Source organism: Podarcis muralis, chromosome 6, assembly GCF_964188315.1.
Source record: "Podarcis muralis chromosome 6, rPodMur119.hap1.1, whole genome shotgun sequence".
Taxonomy (NCBI): domain Eukaryota; kingdom Metazoa; phylum Chordata; class Lepidosauria; order Squamata; family Lacertidae; genus Podarcis; species Podarcis muralis.
In genome coordinates this window covers 92,336,536-92,358,203 of record NC_135660.1, presented here as the reverse complement: position 1 = coordinate 92,358,203, position 21,668 = coordinate 92,336,536, and the positions used below count along the sequence as shown (strand labels likewise).

The following is a 21,668-nucleotide window of genomic DNA, read 5'->3' as shown; positions in this document are numbered from 1 at the left end:
ACAGTGTCTCCCTCCCTTCCTAGTTCATCCTCTGAAAATAGCTCCCTCATGAAGAGAGTAGGGCTAGAGGGTGGAGCCTGTGAGCAATCTTTTGATCAATGTGCAGTGGCCATATTGCCAGAGACATAGCATTTCTATATTCACTTTTCTTTCTACTGCTTCTGGAGCCGACTCTTGAAAAAACTGTATTATACAAGCAAAAGCAATGGCCAAGAATTCACAGATATGGTGAGGTGCATGTGTATATAACAAGAAGCTACAGCTAATTGTTCACTGCATCTGGGATCATTAACATTTTGTTGCCAGATTCCTTGTTCTGCCTTTCTGAACACTTTTCATTCCTTTCCCCCAGCCCAAGAAATCAAATCTCTTTCTTTCAGGTATGGCTATGTGGCAGGCTTGGTTTTCCTTCCTCTAACATGATGTAAGGCCTCCTCAGATAAGTGAACTCTAAACTTCATTTGTCTTTCAGCAGGCTTGATGACTATGCATTTAAAAACCCATTTTATCTTATAAACTAAAAATTAAATGTACTCAGCTGTGATGGTCATCATTGCATCTGCTATTTATATGCTAATACCCTCACTGGAAGATCTTGCAAATTATTCCACCTACCAATATTTCATGTGCATCTACTCACAGTCAACTAAATATTTTTTCCAAGAGGAGAGGGGGAAATTTTTTTGCCAAGGAATTAATACTTACTGCAGTGGAACCAATTTATATGGGCAACTTTATGTGAATGCATTTTGAATTCAGCCATGATGTAAAATATAGTCAAGTCATCTTAAATGAAGGAAAACTACAATTTGTGTAACCAAATCACGTAGTGTTCATTAGCAGAGTATAAAAGCCTTTTGGAATGACTGACAATATAGGGCAAAACAAGGTACCTTACTGGAAATGAGATTTTTACAACTTCTACACCTGTTAAATCATAAATGTAAATGTCACATTAACCAATCTGTAAACAATTTGCTTTTCTCTTTCTTAAAACTGCAGTAAAACACTGGGCTAGGAATTCGCTGTGAATTCAGAATACTACCTACTGTATTTGTATGCTGCTTTTCTTGTACAAAATTAAAAGACTGCTCTCTTAGAAGAGCTCTTTATCTGCATAGGCAACCACCAATTTGCCCGGGTTGTATGCCGGGTGACCGCGCACAATAGTGAAACACCCATAAGCTGGTTCCACCTCCTTCTCCAGCCACTTCCAAGTTGCTGCGATGCACACGTGTGCAGTCGTGCATCAATTGGAGGCGCATATATCTGTTTTTGCCTGTAGTATATATCAACAATGTATGGAGAAGGGTGGTGGCAGAACTTCCAGGTCGGCTTTATGGTACTAGAGTTTGTTCCTCTCGATGGGCAATCAGTGTCTGACCATTACAGTGGTACCTCCAGTTGCGGATGGGATCCGTTCCGGACATCCAGCCGGATCCTGAGGTTTTCACAACCGGAGAGACCGCTTCTGCGCATGCGGTAGTAGAGCGCTTCTGCACATGCGCGTGTGGCAAAAACCCGGAAATATACTTCCGGGTTTGCCGCTTACGTATCCTGAAGTTTACGTAACCGGAGGGATACATAAGCGGAGGTACGACTGTATTTCCCTTTCCCCTTCCCTATTAAGCCTATTAAGTAGCTCCAAATTTGTCCAACAAGATCCTGTTGGGAACAATTTTATTGCTTAGTGAGATAAAGGAGTACTGTATGCACTACCCTGCTTAAACACAAAGCACTAGAAAGTATTGTTACTCCTCCTCCTTTTTGCTATGAGTTAGTTCTATGACGGGGTTCTAATTTTTATCAGACAAAAAAACAACTTTCCTGATCATCCATGTAACCAGGAAAAATGAGGTTGTATCCAATTAAGTTCTACTCAAGAGTAGGCTCACTGAAATTAATGAACCTAAGTCAGTCATGCCCATTAATTTCGATAGGTCTATTTTGAGTAGGACTAGCATGGAAGACCAGACACAATCCAGCAAAAAGTGACCCACCTATACACATGTTGAGATGAGCAAGATGTTTAAGCAACATCCTGAAATTTTGTTTCACACAAATGTTGCTTCGCCTAATTATTACCCTAGGCATGTTATGTTGAATAAGTGTTTTGATTTGGCAAGCTTTAATTACCAACAACATCGTTTAAGTCAGAAAGAGAAGACTGCCCAGAACGGGAATGCAGGCAACTTTGGTTAATGTGAAACAGACAAGAGGCTGGTTTTGAGATCTGAGCTGGAAGGAGGATAGGAATGTTGGGACCTCTATAATGTACTTAGTCAAGTACATTATAGTCAACCCCTGCCGTTTACTCCTATGTGAAAAAGTGTAGCAGTTGAGGACACCACTGTAATAGGCAAGATCTCTAACAGGGAAAGAAGGGTGGTCTCTACTGAGAACATACCTGGACTCTTTCTTTAATCTATCCATCACAGAGACAAGCATCTTGCTAATATTCTTTAAAAGTAGGCTGCAGTGGGAATCATCTGCTGTAAAAGGCAGTTAGGGCTATGATCTGCACCCTGAATATTAGTTCCCTAAAATGGACCGCGAAGTTGAGCAGTGTAATGGGGTACTGTAAGTTCTCCCATCCACCCAACTTGACTCAGGTTGCCCAAGATGGCAACTCCTCCCTGGGCCAACACTCTCCTCACCGAAGAAAAACCACCTGCAGCCAAAAGAAAAAGGAAGGGGGGGCAGTCAAAATGAACCTGTTTCCTTCACAGAGGAGGAGCTTCTAGAGACTGTTAGGTAGAGAGAAACCAGTTTCAGCAGCGACCCAAGCAAGGAGGAAAGTCATCAGCCTCAGAAAGCTACGGACTGAGATGGCACCAAGATGCAAGTCTCCCTCCTTTGGAAAAGAGAGCAAGACCACAAGGCAAAAGGGCAGTGGAAGCAAGACTCTAACCTAGGAATGAAGAAACTTCCATTCCTCCCCCTCCCAAATTTTAAAAAAAATTGCTTTATTTTTCTTGCCTTTGCCTACCCTAGTGGACACTGCCACAGTAACTCCAAGTTCTTTTACAGCCAAGGCTTATTGTTTTGGATTAAACAGCCTTTGCCTGATGCTCCCTTTCTCTGGAGAATGAGGGAAGACCACCCCTTGTTTTCCTCTTGCTGCCTTATTAAATGCTGTGCACCACTGGCTTAAGAGTCAAACAAAGGCTAGCCCCTCTGGAGCCAAGAGCCCAGCAGAACCCCACAGAGCTATCTGCTCTGGCCCTTCCTGTGACCTCTGACCCTTCAGAGGTAGCATGCTACATGAAAAATAGGTGGAGAATGTCAGCAAAACCACACAACCAGTTCACAGAAACAAAGGTGCAAGGCACACCTAGAACCATCCTCTACCACAAATGCAAACCCATCCACATGGTGCAATTATTCACCTGTGAAATACAAGCCATGATGTGCTACAAGCAGACAAATAATTCCAGTTCACTGATACAACACAGCCAAATCACAGGCTTCAAAAGAAGGTACCCACACATACAGTCAGTCTAAACTTGCCAAGCGCTTAGACAAGCTTTGAAGACAGAGGCTTCTTAGGAACTACAAACCTGGGCAGAATGCCACCTTCATGCATCTATTTAGCTGTGCCACGCTTTCTTCCAAGGAAAAGCTTTTATGCTCAGAACATCTTAAACCTCTTTCCAGTATGGATGTAGGCGAGTATTACAGTGGTACCTCAGGTTACATACGCTTCAGGTTACAGACTCCGCTAACCCAGAAATAGTGCTTCAGGTTAAGAACTTTACTTCAGGATAAGAACAGAAATCGGGCTCCGGTGGTGCGGCGGCAGCAGGAGGCCCCATTAGCTAAAGTGGTGCTTCAGGTTAAGAAGAGTTTCAGGTTAAGTACGGACCTCCGGAACGAATTAAGTACTTAACCTGAGGTACCACTGTACTTACTAACCAAATACCCCTATGTGATTCAACGCAGCTACATAGCAGTGAAATTGTATTTCACCTGGCCATTCTAGAGTCAGGGTGGCATAATGGTTAGAGTGGTGGACTAGGACCTGGGAGACCAGGGTTCAAATCCCCCTTCAGCCATGAAACTCACTGGGTGATCTTGGGCCAGTCACCATCTCTTAGCCTAACCTACCTCACAGGATTGTTGTAGGGATGAAATGGGGAGGAGAACCACCTTGAGCTCCATGGAAGAAGAGGTGGTATATTATTATTATTATTATTATTATTATTATTATTATTATTATTATTATTATTATTATTAATAATTCCATAGCAATGATATAAAGCCTGATGTGCAATCTAGCAAGCCAAATTTTAATAGAATAATAGCATCACTTATTTTGAGCATACAACAGAAAACTGGCCTATAAAAGCAATAATCAAGCATCTTACAAAAGATACAACAAAAAATCTAAAAAAAGAGTAAACAAAAAGACCATTATTTTCTCTGGGAATTATAATAATGCTATTATTCCTCTGCTGCACCTGATGCAATATGCTAGTAAGTTACATGGTGCCTTCGGAACAGTGTAGTAAAAAAAATAAAAGGCTTTGAAATCTGAGACAAATCTTAGAAATCTTAGTTCTATGAATGTTTTGTGGGGGAAGGATTGTAATTTATCCACGTGAGTATTACAAAGTAAGTGAGGGGTAACTATTAAGGGGTATACTTTTGCCAAATTATTAAGTGACACAAACTCATCTCTAATCACTCCTAGACAATCCCCCTTCTATGTAGCGTCTACCACAATATATTTAATAAGGAAATGAGACAAAAGTTTATTTATGCTGTATCAAAATGCCTTTTAATCTCATTTCCACCCCTGATTGCACTCATTCTTGTACCATCTTATTTCTGACCTGTACTGTACTAAGGCTGCCAATGTTCCTTAGAGCCAGTTTGCACATTACACAGGAGTGGGGAGAAGAGACGTCTCATTGGTTCATCCTTTGTCTTGCTCTACCTTTGCTGGGACTGATGAGGACAGCTGGACCAGTCACACCTGCACTGAAAGCATCTTTGAAATTTAGAGATCACATTTCACCCCAAGGTCAGAGAAAGAGCTGCCCAAGAACTCTGAAATTCTCAAGTTATAGCCTATGTTATGCAGAGAATTCACAGAAAATAGGTGGCACCCCTTTTATGTACTAAACCAACAGCAACCAGTTTGGTCAAATGAATATTAATCGATACCTTGACCAGGGAAAAAGTTGCCATTTCCCCTAAGTTTATACTACATGTGTGAGTGGACATGGAGGGAAAATGTAAAAATATGCATTTCTTTGCAGATCTTTCACGTAACATCAAAACATGGTTTAATAAACTATAGGTAATAAACCATGGGTGGAATTCAACATCCCTCTCTACTGAATATCAGCTTGCCAGATGAAACAAACCTTCTGCTTCTGCCAATCGGCAGATTAATATTCTACAGTCTTTTAAATGAGGCAATGGGAAGAAGGTGGGGGGGGGGTCATTGCTTTATTTTAATTATTTACTTGTGTTTTTATGTTGCATTTTATTCTGAGAATCACCCTGAGATCTTTCAATGAAAGGTGGTATATATATTTAAATAACAACAACAATTACTACAGTCAACACGGGGGGGGGGGGGGGGGGGAGCTTCTGCATATGGGGTTTTTTTTGGATGAACCCACCACATGTTTAACATTATGTGTGCACCAGGTCAGTTCCATGTGACAGCTTTTAATGTGTGCTTTCATTTGTAAACTATCCTTCAGCTCTTATTTACAGAATTTGTGGATTATCAATGCTTCACAACACACTTTTTGATAAGATTACTCTTAACAATATCCTTCACAAAACTAAAGCAGGGGGAGAGAAATACTGCTATTTTTATTTTAAGCTACAAAAGCCGATTTCTTTTGTGTTTTTAAGCACTGGAAATGAATTAGATGACAAGTAAGCATAACTACCGAGAAATGTAGCACAGGTAAAAAATATTGGGCAGTTATGAGACATTTTGCATTTAACGCTTTAGCCTTATGAAGATGTTTGGGAAAAGATTCATGCCATACATACAGATAAATACATTAGTTAAGAACAGCTAATTTAAGGTACTGTCTAGAAATGAGTGCATTTTCAATTTAAATATTGATGGGAGCTATAATATTCTATTCACCACAAACAAACACATTCAAATCATGTGGTCAGAAGCAGCTCCCAGCATGCTGGATGTGCTCCCTCTACTGGCCACCTGAAATAATTTTAGCTACATATTCAGATAGAAGCTGCATTGATTTCAACAGGATCTACTGCCAAATTAAGTGTGCTCTGAATTGCCTTAGAAGCAAACGAAAACAAAAATCCAGTTCCCAGGAAAACTGAGAGGAAGAAAAAAGCACAATGTAGCTTTGGGGTAGGGGAAGGATTCAAGTCTAATTTAAAACATCTAATATTTATTTTCACTAAAAGAGTATATGAATTCATGCCAGTGTTCACATATGCCCAGATAGAAACTTGAAATCTGGTGCTGGCCTGACCTGATCATCCTTTGCAGAATCTTATTGTATATAAGTCTAAGGACCTAGAGCCAACACAGTTCTGGTATATGAAGTGCCAATTTAAAAAGATAGGTAAGGTTCAATTCAGACGTTTCAACAGATAATGATTAAGAAAAGTTAACCATGGCTTAGCTTCATCTGCCATGACATTTTACAGCCCAGAGTGCCTGGGGAGGTCCGGCCGTGTAGGCAGGGTAGAAGTAATAAATTATTATTATTATTATTATTATTATTATTATTATTATTATTATTATTAATTATTATTATTATTACTACTACTACTACTACTGAGACCTTTGTGAATCCTGAACTTAGTGCTCTGTTTACAACATATGGACTTGTCAACTGTGTTCTTATAAAGATCTCTGTGGCATCACTGTACGGGCAACTGATGGCAAGAATGATCCACCATCACATGCGTTCTGTTTTCACCACTGTCATAACTGCACCCCTTCATTCTGCAGTTTCTTGCAGTGAACAAATAGTAGTATTGCCCTGCATGTGAAGAGGGGTTCCTCAGTCGAATTCCCTTTTGCTGGAGACTCAAATGCCTGAACATTTTTTGGGTAGATCATAACTTCTTTCATAAGTCAGTGAGATCTTAGTGCTTTCTATATTTTCTTAGACTTGCTGATCAGAAGGTCGGTGGTTCGAATCCCCGCGATGGGGTGAGCTCCCGTTGCTCAGTTCCACCTCCTGCCAACCTAGCAGTTCGAAAGCACGTCAAAGTACAGGTAGATAAATAGGGACCGCTCCAGCAGGAAGGTAAATGGCGTTTCTGTGCGCTGCTCTGGTTCGCCAGAAGCGGCTTAGTCTTGCTGGCCACATGACCCGGAAGCTGTACGCCGGCTCCCTCGGCCAATAAAGCGAGATGAGCGCCGCAATCCCAGAGTCGGTCACGATTGGACCTAATGGTTAGGGGGTCCCTTTACCTTTACACAGTACCTCTCTATGTGTATACCAAACAGGTGGGGAGAGGGAAGTAGGACTACAGTGCTGGCCTCAATGCCCCCCCCCCAATACCCACATGTTCAGGATGTAAGCGCATAGGCTCTCCTTTCCTATGTCTTGCCTAATCTGTGTTACTCAGAACTGACTTAAAATTTATTTTAGACATAGAAGACTAGTGTGTCAACGGCTCCTCAATTTTAGGACCAAGCTCAATTGGTCCTAAATTGGCTGACCATAGCCCTCTTTAGGCATTGCGGCCCCTCATATAATGACAGGTAGAATGTGGGTACAAAAATGTGGAAGCAAAAGTAGAAGTTATTAAGAGTTCACACTATGGGAAAACCTCCACAAAAAGACTAACTATACTGTGTGTTGACTAGGACTAATGCATGGCTGATTTTATGATATGTGAAAGTACCCAATACAGCAGCCTTAGGGGCCAAGTGAAATCAGTTACCCCAAGAAAAGCAATTTGATGAAAAGATGAGACGACTTTGATTTTTCTACAGCAATCTCTCACCCCATCTCAGTTACCACTGTGTTAAGTATATACTGCGTTAAAAGCTTAATTACTGTATTACTACTGTGCATGAATGCTTCATTCATACAATTTAGCAAAGCCAATAAGGAAAAATCTAATGCTCTGCTATTTAAAGACATAGCAAACTATGAAGCTCAGAGAGAAATCTAGATAATTAATACAAAGCAGGTTCAAAGATATTAAGTTTTATGAAAAGTTTAAAGAGATTTTAAAAAACGATTTGCATGTTAAATTTATAATCCCACCTTTTATTGCAGCGTGATTCTGGCATGAGTTACAAACAGTTCAAGACAATGAAAGATCCTGGTCTCTAGAAAGGACCCCCCCCATAACCAAGGTATATATACAAGACTACGATATGCCATATTGAGGCCATATTGTGACATTATGTTCTAAATTCAGGTCACGTATTCCTCAAACTATACCAGAAATATGTAACTTAACTCACCATTGTCATCTTCCTGTCTTTAAAACCAATATTCATTTCCTTACATTTCTCTGTGGCACGCTCCAATTTGTTTTTAAGATCAATGGCTTGTCTTAGATGTTCATCATTTATTCCAGCCCTTGTGAACAACTATAAAATAAAAACCGCAACATTAGCTGACTTGGCATTCACATACATGCCAAGATTTCATGCACATTTGGCATGCCACAGGAATTTGTAATACAGATAACTCGCAACTTATGCACATTTAATTTGTGTGCCATTCAGCTTCACACACCGCTGGTTAATAAAAAGTAAAGGTAGCCACCACCAAACTCATATTAGGGAAATACATTTATTAGATGAGATGGTAAATAAAGTAGGATCTGGTTGCTTATAATGTTGTGATTTTAGATGAAGATATTGGCGGGATGTTCATCAAATGTGCAGATGACTCCTAACTGGGAGGGGTAGCTAATGCTGCAGAAGGCAGAACTGGGATTCAAGATGACCTTAACTGATTGGAGAACTGGGCCCAAACTAACAAAATGAATTTCAGTAGGGACAAATGTAAGGTTCTGCACTTAGGCAGGAAGAACCAACTGCAGAAATATAGGATGGGGGACACCTGGCTTGCCAGTAGTACATGTGAAAAGGATCTAGGGGTCTTAATAGACCACAAGCTGAGTGTAAGTCAACAGTGTGATGCAGCAGGGGGAAAGCTAATGTTATTCTAGGCTGCATCAACAGAAGTCTAGGGAAGTTATAGGTAAAGGTAAAGGGACCCCTGACCATCAGGTCCAGTCGTGGCCGACTCTGGGGTTGCGGTGCTCATCTCGCTTTATTGGCCGAGGGAGCCAGTGTACAGCTTCCGGGTCATGTGGCCAGCATGACTAAGCCGCTTCTGGCAAACCAGAGCAGCGCACGGAAACGCCGTTTACCTTCCCGCCGAAGCAGTACCTATTTATCTACTTGCACTTTGATGTGCTTTTGAACTGCTAGGTTGGCAGGAGCTGGGACCGAGCAACGGGAGCTCACCCCGTCGCAGGGATTCGAACTGCCGACCTTCTGATTGGCAAGCCCTAGGCTCTGTGTTTTAGACCACAGCGCCATCCTGCTTTGGTCAAACCACACCTGGAGTCGTGTGTTCAGTGCTGGGCACCACAATTTAAGAAGGATATTGACAAGTTTGAACATGTGCAGAAGAGAGTGATCAAGATGATAAAGGGTCTGGAAACTAAGTCTTACGAGGAATGGTTGAGGAAGTTGCTGCAGAAGAGGAGACTGAGATGTGATATAACAGCCACCTTCAAATATCTAAAGTGCTGCAGATGAAAAAGCTCGTTTTCTCCTCCTCTGGAGGGTACGAACCAAACCAATGTCTTCAAGTTACAAGAAGTGATATTCCGGTTAAACATCAGGAAGTACTTTATGACCGTAAGAGCTGTTCACCAGTGGAACAGACTCCCACAAGAGGTTGTGTATTCTCCTTCATTGAAGGTTTTTTATGCAGAGGTTAGATGGCCATATGTCATCTATGCTCTAATTGGGATTCTTGGATTGCAGGGGCTGGACTAAATGACCCCTGAGGTCCCTTCCAACTCTGCAGTTCTGATTCTATGTAATGCCAGTCCTCCAACATCGATTTCCAAAGCAGAAGTATCTGATATCAAGAATTTCTAGAAAGGAAAGGCTTACCTAAGATTAACTATATTACAAGCATCCTGGAGACCACCCAAACCCTATTCTCTTCAATTAAAATACAACAGAGTAGGGGCCAAGTAACTCTGTCTTACCACCAGTGCTTACTTTCCCCAATCCAAAAGAACAATGACTGGCTAGATTTTCCTGTTGCATCTGATTAAGATCCTAGTACCAAGGATTACAATAAATGTCCATTTTCTGCCTTAACTAGCGTTACTGTACTTGTCAGTGAAACTAGAACGCTGACTGCACCATTAAGAAAGCACACACACAGAATCTTCTCTCCACTAGGTTAAAAATTTATGAAAGCTTTTTAAAGCGTGAGATTATGAATGTTTTGGTTGAAATCAGAGGAGATGAAAATAAAGGAATGTGTGACACCTCCCTCAAATACTGGACACAGCTCAGAAATAAAACATCAGTATAAGTTTGCAAGGCTCCAAGTTCACAAAAAACAATGCTAAATGTGCTTTCAATTCAAGAATGCTGAAGTTAGTGTAGAGCCCAGGGGAACTAAAATACCACATGAGCATATTAGCATTTTGACACACAAAGAATAAACAAAATACAGATTTTTTTTTTAATTCTCAATGGAGGAGTTTTTCCTCACCTGAATCCATGACTGTACAGAAGGCATGAATTTGTTTCTGATGAGCTTATAAGCGTCCGTAGCGTTATTTATTATAGCTGTATTGTCTTCATTCTCCTGCAATTTCACATCTAGCAGGGGAAAAACAGACAATGAGCAAATGCATATCAGATTCACAGAATGTTTTGGTACAGTATTAATTTATTTACTTATTTATTGCATTTATATCTCACCTATCCTCTAACCTCAAGGTGACATACATGGTTCTCTTCTCTTAGCAGCCTCCAACTTAGTAGGTTCGCCTAAAAGCAATAGGGTATTTCTCCATACAATCTCTCCTCCCACCAATCTGGTTTTATAATTCAGTGGCTGCCACCACAAGAGTTTGGTGAGTAACTAAAGGTAAAGGTAAAGGTACCCCTGCCCATACGGGCCAGTCTTGACAGACTCTAGGGTTGTGCGCCCATCTCACTTAAGAGGCCGGGGGCCAGCGCTGTCCGGAGACACTTCCGGGTCACGTGGCCAGCGTGACAAAGCCGCATCTGGCGAGCCAGCGCAGCACACGGAAACGCTGTTTACCTTCCCGCCAGTAAGCGGTCCCTATTTATCTACTTGCACCCGGAGGTGCTTTCGAACTGCTAGGTTGGCAGGCGCTGGGACCGAACGACAGGAGCGCACCCCGCCGCGGGGATTCGAACCGCCGACCTTTTGATCGGCAAGCCCTAGGCGCTGAGGCTTTTACCCACAGCACCACCCGCGTCCCCTGGTGAGTAACTAGACGCTTAAATAACTATTAGTAATACTAATACATCAGCTTCCACACATTTCAATGTACAAAGTACAGTAAACAACAAAAAATAACAAAGAAAACAGCAGCAGATATATATTTTTTAAAAAATACGAAGTAGACACCCATGGTAGAGCCCTATTCTGCTATGACTAAACACTTGAAATAAGGAAGATACTGAAAAACAGTAGAAAAAAGGCCAGATGATCTCTTGATAGGTCTTAATTTGAAATCTTCCAACCTTTTTTTCAAGCCCTACTCGCAAAAATCAACAGTCAGAGGAAAGCAGGCCAGGACAAATATATTTTCCACCCAGGAACGGCAACATACAGTGGTACCTCTGGATACGAACGGGATCCGTTCTGGAGCCCCGTTCGCATCCTGAAGTAAACATAACATGCGACTGTGCATCTGCGCACGTCGCGTTTCTGCAAATGACGTCATTTTGAGCGTCTGCGCATGCGCAAGTGGCGAAACGCACTCTGTTACTTCTGGGTCGCCGCGGAGCGCAACCCAAAAATACTTAACTTGAAGCTACTTCGACCCAAGGTATGACTGTACTTATAACAGATTCTAAATACTTGATTATTAGCTGACCAGTGACGATGATCATTTAACCTGTAATTAAAAGCAGTGTATTGTAATTAATGATTACGTTGCACAGAATCCCAATACCTGTGGCTATTTCCAGATTGAGACTGTATTTATGAGATCCAAGACCATGGCTCCGAACAAAGGTGGCATAGTCATCTTCTCCACTGGCAGCAGCAGAAGTCAATTCAGAATTTAAAGAGTCTTCCATGCCTCCATTCTCCTCTATTTCGCTATTCAAGTCTTTTTCGTTACTAGCTTTCGGAACCAGAGAGATGGAAGGAAGGTCCTTGCTGCAGCAAGGCTGCTCATTATCGTCACGGAAATGTGCCTGTTGAGCTGCCCTCTCCACAGAAGAGCAGGAAACAGTTTTGTCCAGTTCAGCCGTCCTCCAATTGACTGTTTCAGTGTCATTTGCCATGAAGTCAAAGGGATCTGGCATCAGAAGCTGAAAACAATTCTCCATCTCAGTCAGCACAGCTTCGATTTCTTGTGACATATCTGTCAAGTGGTGGTAGTTTTAAAATACTGCCATAAAAATACAGAAATATCACATACACTAAAATAAGTTTGTTCCCACAGGAGTTATTTTGGGACAGAGTTTAGTCTACTTTTTGCCTATGAAACTCTTTCATAACGATAGCGCTATATAAATGTTTTCATATGTATTGTTTTTTATCTTGTATCTTTATTATGTGAACCGCCCTGATATCTACAGATGAAGGGCGATATACCAATTTAATACATAATAATAATATAAATAAATAACTACTTTCCTTATTAAAATTACTAGTACAGTCGAACCTCGAAAGTCAAACGCCTTACGAGATGAACATTTTGGCTCCTGAACACCACAAACCCGGAAGTAATTGTTCCAGTTTGTGCTTCCTGCAGCCAAACAGAAGCCGCACCTTGGTTCCCGAACATCTTGGAAGTCGAACAAACATCCGGAATGGATTGCGTTCGACTTCCAAGGTACGACTGTATTGACATCTCCAAATGAAATTAGGACTAATGCACCACCATTTAAGGCACTAAACCGCACTCACCTGCCATTTCCCGCTCGGCTTTTTTGGCTTTTTCCTTGTAAATATTATCCAACCTTTTTTGTTTCTCTTCATCTCTCTTCCTTTCTGCTAGAGTTCTGGCATTTGTATCTTGAAAATCTACCTACAGAATCGTAGAATATATTTCATTATTTTTGCCGTTGCTGAAAACGTATCGTGCATGTCAAGGCAAATTTTCTTTGGTGGTCAACATCTGAAAGGAACAGGCTGCACAAAATAATACTTTCAGATATTTCTAAAGCATCTGTTTTTGAGCTAACAATAAAAGCTTCTTCTCAGAAGCTTAGGGCAAATCTCACAGCAAGTCCTTACTAGAAGTAGCACAAGGTGATACTAATACAGATTGTGTTCTATGTACATGGGAAGGCACACAGATTTTCTTAAGCCGTTCTGGTTTAAGAATACTTACCTTTTTTGTTTCAAATACTTAAACGATGCAAACTTTCAGTAGAAACACACATCTAATGCAGGAAATTCATTTTTCAGTGTCGTCTTTTTAAATAATAAGTATTTAGTATTGCCAATCAGTCTATGTGCAACAGCACTTTAAAGTAATATAATATGGGTCTTCCGTCTACTTATTTATAAAGAACCATATTGTCAGAGACTGCCTCCAGGTCCCAGCTCACAGAAGACCAACGCTAGCCAGCAGAACTGTACAAAAGTCTTTATTGAAGTTTAGTTCCCATTTTCAAGCCCTAGCGTGCGTCTCTACGTCTAGACCCTAGACCAGCGAAGCCTCGTCTGAGTCTCCGCCCCCTGTACACCAGTTTAAGACTCTAGCCTTACTCCACCTTCTTCGTTTCTCCTTCCGCCTCTGGGTCCTACTACCCCCCGGGGTGCCTTCCTTCCTGGACGCCTCGGATGCGGACCCCTCGGACTCCTCCCCCTCTCTTCGGCGGGCTTTGGGACCCGGCTCCCTCTCCGGGCTGCTCATTGCGCCACCCTCTTGTACATTTGAACTTGGCGCGCACGCGCTGCCCCTGACCTTCCTTTTGACCGTTTCCTCGCTCTCTGATGCAGGCGTGGCTAACCCTGACTCATGTCCTTCCGCTGACGGAAAGCTGCCTGCTGCCGATGCCTGGGGCTCCTCCCCCTTACTGCTCTCCGGTGGGGAAGCTGGTCCCGATTTCCAGCTGCTGCTCTCTGAGTCCCCTCTGGCCCCTCCTTCCTGAGGTGTTCCCTCTGGCAACCCCCTAGCTCTGACCACGGGAGCCCCTTTCTGTGAATCCTCTGATTCGCTGGAGAGACTTAGAGACCTCGGACGGCTATCATCGCTGACCTCTCCCTCGGATTCCTCTCCCTCGGTCTCTAATTCCTCCCTTTCCTGTCCCTCTGCTCCTGAACCCCTGACACATATTTTTTTTGTTCACATTTAATATATTCACGTTTGCTAGCAATGAACTAAACATTTCCAACACTTTATTTGTATAAAGCCACTAAGCATTCAATCATAAAAGTGAATATTTAAGTACCTTCTTATTCTGTTTTAGGAAATGGAATCCTAGTGAAAGTTTCTTGTAGGCCTCTCCATATTTCTCATGCCACTCCTGTACAGATTTAATGGCAGCTCTTTTTAGCTTTTGTGCCACTTCCACCGGTGGGGGAAGTGGCTGATCATAGTCTGTTTCCACTGTGAGCTCCAAGAACTCTTGGAAGTTTGAAATGATTAAAGTCCTAAACTGATGGGAACGGGTGAAGAGTTCATCCACAACTTGAAATGCTGACAGCCGTATCTCTGCGTGCTCTTGATTCAGCTGTGTCATCAGCAAGTGATAAACGTGAGTAATATGCTCATCCGAGGACCTTTGGAAAAGTAACCGGCATGATTAGCAAGAAAGCAAATACAGTACCGTCAACAGTGAAGTTTTTGGTTTTTTTAAAGTAACACCCGGGACAAGAAGAAAACTAATTCTCCCCAACTGTTACTCCACACTTAACTTACTTCTGAACAAGCATGCACAGGATTGCACCCGCGCGCCCCCCATAACAATATAAAGAACAGCGGACAGCCACCATGGAAACATTTGTTTTTAAAAGAAAGATTCCAAGATTTGCTTTTTAACAGATTCTTTTTAAAAGAAAGGTTCCCGAATTTGCTTTTTACAGTAGCTGGGATTCTTTATGCACAAAAACAGAAAGATGAAGAAGTTCCCACCAAAGAAGGATGGATAAGTAAAGAGAAAGACTATGTGGAATCAGCAAATTTAACAGCTAAAATAAGATAAGTCAACGACGATTGCTTTATGAAAGAACAGAAGCCCTTTTTGGACCATTTAAAGAAATATTACAGTCTGATGAATTGGGGAGAAGGGTTTGAACTATAAGCAACAGAACTGGATGAGAGATTGTTGCGTTATTGTAATGATAATAAAAGCGGGGAGACAAAGTGCAGTAAAGGGGAGGAATAAAGCACACCATGGAAAAATGGGATGGGAAGCGGACAAGAAGAAAACAAATGTATTGGAATGATGTGAACTTTTTGGAAATTTTAAAAAATATATATCCAAAAAGAAGAGGAAGGAAAGCTTCCCAGATGAAAATGATGGACTTTGCAAAACTGGCCAAGCAGACAGGAAAAATCCAAAACCGGCATGATCAAGTATTCCAAAAGAAGTGGAGTAAATTGCAATTAACCATTGCAAGCAATTAACATCGCTAGTAGGGGTTGTCTGAAGATTTGTAATGAGGAGTTTCCTACCATTCTATATTTGTTTAAATTTTGAGTTATTCTGCAATGAGTGGAATTAGAATTGGGAAACGTACAAAACGCAAGGATTAAAGGTTAATTTTGAAAGCCATGAGGCGGGAGGGAGATAGGCTCTAAAGAGCCAGGGAAGTAAAGTGGATAATAATGATGTGAATGTATATTATTAAATGGAAAATAAATAAAAATTACACACACACACACACACACACACACAGAGAGAGAGAGAGAGAGAGAGAGAGAGAGAGAGACATATAGACATATATAAAATAAAATAAAATAAAATAGGGGGGCTATTCTACATTAGGAGGTCCCTACTTGCACATCTTCTTCAGCTCCTTGAGCTTGGCGGGGTCCAGGCGCGGCTCCCCCGAAGTCGTGAGCTCCTCCACCAGCTGAGGCAGCTTGCCGTCCATTTCTGAAGGGGAAACCCGCCTGCCCGAAGGCGACGGCGAGGACGAAGCGAGGGGCGCCTCGCTAAAGAAGCGAAGCCGCGGCTCTCCGCTGCCCTGCGGGCCGGGCGTCGCCGGCGCCTCGTCCGGAGCCCATCCCTCCCAAGGCCGCTTTCTGCGCTGGGAAAGGCAGGCCGCGGAAGGAGCCGCAGGAAGGCCTCGGCCTCTCCCCCCCGCCGAGCCCGCCCCCTTCGCTCGCCTGCCCGGCTCGTCAGGCTGCTGGGGCGGATTCCGCGAGAGGAAGGCGGGGAGGAGAAGGGAAGGGCTTCCCCCGCCTCCGGTCGAGCTGCGGCGGCCTCAAGGCAGCCGGGCTTCTGGGAGCTGCTGGAGGGCGAGCGCCGGGAAGGACGGGCAGGTTGGCCGGGTTCACTTCAGCTTCGCACGGCTCGCCGGCTGCGGCTATTGCCGGGCGGAGATGGTCGTGTCCCTTTATCGGCAAGCTGGAGGCTGGATTACAGCCGCACGTTCTGTTTGGGCTGCCCTTGCTGCAGAAATGCCAGTTCCAGGAAGTTGGAAGCTAAGGCTGATGCCCCCCTAATCAATAATTCCGTTGCTAAGGCTGATGCCCCACAATCCATAATTCTGTTGCTAAGGCTGGTGCCCCCCTAATCAGTAATTCTGTTGCTAAGGCTGATGCCCCCCAATCAATAATTCTATTGCTAAGGCTGATGCCCCCCAATCAATAATTCTATTGCTAAGGCTGGTGCCCCCCTAATCAGTAATTCTGTTGCTAAGGCTGATGCCCCCCAATCAATAATTCTATTGCTAAGGCTGATGCCCCCCAATCAATAATTCTATTGCTAAGGCTGGTGCCCCCCTAATCAGTAATTCTGTTGCTAAGGCTGATGCTCCCCAATCAATAATTCTATTGCTAAGGCTGATGCCCCCTAATCAATAATTCTGTTGCTAAGGCTGATGCCCCCTAATCAATAATTCTATTGCTAAGGCTGATGCCCCACAATCCATAATTCTGTTGCTAAGGCTGGTGCCCCCCAATCAATAATTCTATTGCTAAGGCTGATGCCCCCTAATCAATAATTCTGTTGCTAAGGCTGATGCCCCCTAATCAATAATTCTATTGCTAAGGCTGATGCCCCACAATCCATAATTCTGTTGCTAAGGCTGATGCCCCCCAATCAATAATTCTATTGCTAAGGCTGATGCCCCCTAATCAATAATTCTGTTGCTAAGGCTGATGCCCCCCAATCAATAATTCTATTGCTAAGGCTGATGCCCCCCAATCAATAATTCTATTGCTAAGGCTGGTGCCCCCCTAATCAGTAATTCTGTTGCTAAGGCTGATGCCCCCCAATCAATAATTCTATTGCTAAGGCTGATGCCCCCTAATCAATAATTCTGTTGCTAAGGCTGATGCCCCCTAATCAATAATTCTATTGCTAAGGCTGATGCCCCACAATCCATAATTCTGTTGCTAAGGCTGGTGCCCCCCAATCAATAATTCTGTTGCTAAGGCTGGTGCCCCACAATCAATAATTCTGTTGCTAAGGCTGATGCCCCACAATCCATAATTCTATTGCTAAGGCTGATGCCCCCTAATCCATAATTCTATTGCTAAGGCTGATGCCCCCTAATCAATAATTCTGTTGCTAAGGCTGATGCTCCACAATCCATAATTCTATTGCTAAGGCTGTTGCCCCCTAATCAATAATTCTGTTGCTAAGGCTGTTGCCCCCTAATCAATAATTCTGTTGCTAAGGCTGGTGCTCCCCAATCAATAATTCTGTTGCTAAGGCTGATGCCCCCCTAATCAATAATTCTATTGCTAAGGCTGGTGCCCCACAATCCATAATTCTGTTGCTAAGGTTGATGCCCCACAATCAAGAATGATGCAGGCCTTCCAAGTGTCCCTATTTTCCAGGGGCAGTCCCAGATTTGCAGAATCCATCCTGGTTTCTGATTTGATCCCGGAATGCCCCGCTTTTCCTTAGGACGTCCCTATTTTCATCAGAGGACGTTTAGAGGGTATGGTAGGATGTCCCTATTTTCATTGGAAAAATGTTGGAGGGAACATCTATATTCATCAAGGAAATGTTGGACGGTATAAACTATGTTGCGCAATGTCATAAATCGTGCTTGCTCTCAACATACTCTCCATGCTGCTCCCACACTTTCCCTCAGTCCTTCAGGCCCAAATCCCAATGGGGAGAAATGGGGTGCCTGGACCAGCAATGAAGCCTCACGTTGTACTGGCCCTATATTGCCTTATTGCATCGCTAGAGAAATCCTCTTGTGTTGTCTCATGCTTGTTTGCAGGATAGTTAAACCAGACTTTCTTGTCCCTGATGTTCTCCATTGTGTTAAGACTGTGGCTCCCATGCCAGCTGCGGATGATGGGAGTTGTTATCCAACATTTCTGGAGAGCATCAACATCGAGAAAGTCTTCACTAAACAGTGGGAGATGGTGTTTCCTCTGATGGAGTGGGGACTGCTAATGACTTGGGATGTGGGAGTTGTAGAAACCAGAGGCCTTTCTTCTTGGAATAACAGGTTTGGAATTGCCCAAGAAAGATGTTAAATTATTTTTGTATGCCACAACTGCTGCTCGTATTTTGTTAGCTGAAAAGTGGAAAACCCAAGAATTACCAACAATAGAAGAATGGCAGATGAAGATGATGGATTTTTCGGAGCTAGCCAACCTGACCGGAAGAGTCTGTGACCAGGAGGAGGAGTATCATCAGGAAGAGTGGAATAAATATGATTATTTAGTTAAAGTTGCTGAGTTAAACTAACTGAAAACAGCTTGCAGATACTTAATGGGATTAGGATTTTATTTATGTTAAGTGATGAATTAATATGTTTAATTCCATAAGGTGAAGATCTAAGGATGTTAATGTTGAAGTTAAATTTTATAAAAATTGGGATTTGGAAAACCGTTAAAAGGACATGCAATGAAATTCAACCAAGGGGAAGCGAGGAAGTCACTTAACAAAGTTAATAATTGTAATTTTCAATAAGGCTATGATTTTTGTTTGTTTGTCTTGTGTGTTTTTGTTTGTTTATAATATTGTGAAAACTACCGTAATAAAAAAAAATTGAGTGGGATATGGGGCTTGTAGACACGAATCCTAGCCCATTGTGATCGATGATGGTTCCAGTATTGAAAAACGTCAAAGCAAGTTTTGAAAATAATAATCCTGTTGCACAGATTTTGAAAAGGCACCCTGTGCTCCTTTAGGAGGAAGGGTGGAATATAGATTTAAATAAACTTAAAGGGTACATCTCAGCAGTGTACGGTGAGGAGCATATCGATTTTGAGCAGGAAGGGGCTGCTAAATTATTTGTATTTCGGTGCGTATGAAAGGCCAGTGCTGCTTCCCCCTTAAACGATGCTCACCTGGATTTCAGTGGAATATAAAGCAGAGTTCACAAATCTTCACCCACTTTTTTTCCACTGCAAATTGGCACTGAGTGGACACAATTTGAAGCAAAGAAGAGCAATCTTGAACCGTCTATTCATCACTTCTTTTCAACTACAACACTATGCCACCCAGCCTGTTTTATCCCCAACAAGCATCTCAGGTTCCAAAGTAACCACAGATGTCTTGCAGCATACCTGCTGGGGGAAATTTCAACATGTTAGTGAATGGGTATTGTCTCCTTAGTCATGCTGCAATTCCAAACTCGTAAGAAAAAACTTGAACTTTTACGTCATTCAGTCTTACTCTGGTGACACACGAAAACCTCCCGTGCTGCACCAGTATTAAAGATGGCGAATGGCTCCTGTCTCCCAGTTTTGTTGTTGTTTAGTCGTGTCCAACTCTTCATGACCCCATGGACCAGAGCACGCCAGGCACTCCTGTCTTCCACTGCCTCCCGCACTTTGGTCAAACTCATGCTGGTTGCTTCGAGAACACTGTCCAACCGTCTCGTCCTCTGTCGTCCCCTTCTCCTTGTGCCCTCCATCTTTCCCAACATCAGGGTCTTCTCCAGGGAGTCTTCTCTTCTCATGAGGTGGCCGAAGTATTGGAGCCTCAACTTCACAATCTGCCCTTCCAGTGAGCACTCAGAGCTGATTTCCTTCAGAATGGATAGGTTTGATCTTCTTGCAGTCCATGGGACTCTCAAGAGTCTCCTCCAGCACCATAATTCAAAAGCATCAATTCTTTGGCGATCAGCCTTCTTTATGGTCCAGCTCTCACTTCCATACATCACTACTGTGAAAACCATGGCTTTAACTATATGGACCTTTGTTGGCAAGGTGATGTCTCTGCTTTTTAAGATGCTGTCTAGGATTGTCATCGCCTTTCTCCCAAGAAGCAGGCGTCTTTTAATTTCGTGACTGCTGTCACCATCTGCAGTGATCATGGAGCCCAAGAAAGTAAAATAATGCATGCAGTGGAACTGAATAGCGCAAATTATTCTAAGAAATAGCTGCTATAATACACTAAGATACATGTTTTATACTTACATGGCACTGAGGTTAACAGACCTTTAACTTGCAGTTTCTCCTTATGTTCTTGGTGCATGATTAATCTAAAATTCCTGACCCTTCAGGCCAAGGAACACAATGTGCCTTCACTAAAATGCTTTAATTCTTTAAAAAATAGAAAAAACTTCTGAAGGCAGAGTTAGGGAGCCCATAGATCATAGCTGTCAACGTTTCCCTTTTTTAAAGGGAAATTCCCTTATTCTGAATAGGATCCCTCGCAAGAAAAGGGAAAAGTTGACAGCTATGCCATAGGCAGCCCTCCAGATATTTTTAGACATCAGGGATAATGAGAGCTCTAATCCAGGAACAACTGGAGGGCAATAGGTTCCCTCACCTGAAAGTACTTTGTACATGGTCTTGCAAGCTCATGGCAGAAATAATGGTGATTAAAAATGGCCTATAATCTTCACAGGTTCATTCAAAAGCCCTGTTAAGTCATTCAGTAGTCCTTCACTCAGAGGGGTGTGTCTGCAAAGCTGGGTGTTTTAAAAACAAGAATGTAGCCAACTGTTATATCTCGATTTGCGATTTGTTATAACAGATAAATCTCAAGAGATGCAGAGCAATTGAGCGAAGCCAGGCTGCAAGAGAAGTGAAATTGTGGAATTTCGCCCCCTTTCACAGGCAGATGTACCCTTCTCATTCTGTAAAATATTACATTGCTAAAGTCTATTCCCTCCAGTAGCAGATGTTGTTTCCCCCTGTGGGGAAACAATGTTTATCAGAGATGCTTCACTGCCAAAGAAACACCAGTTGAGCTACTTGTTTTTAATTAACAGGTTTAAAATGGGAACTTTTAAAATCTTGAAACTTTAAAAGTGTTGAAATAATGAATTTTCTCCAAAACAGCCGAATGCATAGCTTTGCAATACCTGTGACTTCAACCATCTGAATTGCCAAAA

At 42.5% G+C, this 21,668-nt stretch overlaps 1 protein-coding gene across 1 annotated transcript in view; it reads right to left on the bottom strand.

Annotated features, from left to right (window-relative positions):
• The window catches only part of UVSSA (UV stimulated scaffold protein A), a 49,759-nt gene extending 33,000 nt beyond the window's left edge, over window positions 1–16,759 (bottom strand). The window contains exons 1-6 of the mRNA XM_028728837.2: window positions 16,183–16,759; window positions 14,633–14,963; window positions 13,140–13,260; window positions 12,175–12,591; window positions 10,734–10,843; window positions 8,441–8,569 (exon numbers count right to left, since the gene is read on the bottom strand). Coding sequence (XP_028584670.2) covers window positions 8,441–8,569; window positions 10,734–10,843; window positions 12,175–12,591; window positions 13,140–13,260; window positions 14,633–14,963; window positions 16,183–16,280 — 1,206 coding nt within the window. The 5' untranslated portion in view covers window positions 16,281–16,759. The remainder of the gene's footprint in view (window positions 1–8,440; window positions 8,570–10,733; window positions 10,844–12,174; window positions 12,592–13,139; window positions 13,261–14,632; window positions 14,964–16,182) is intronic.
• Between the last annotated feature and the right edge of the window lie 4,909 nt (window positions 16,760–21,668).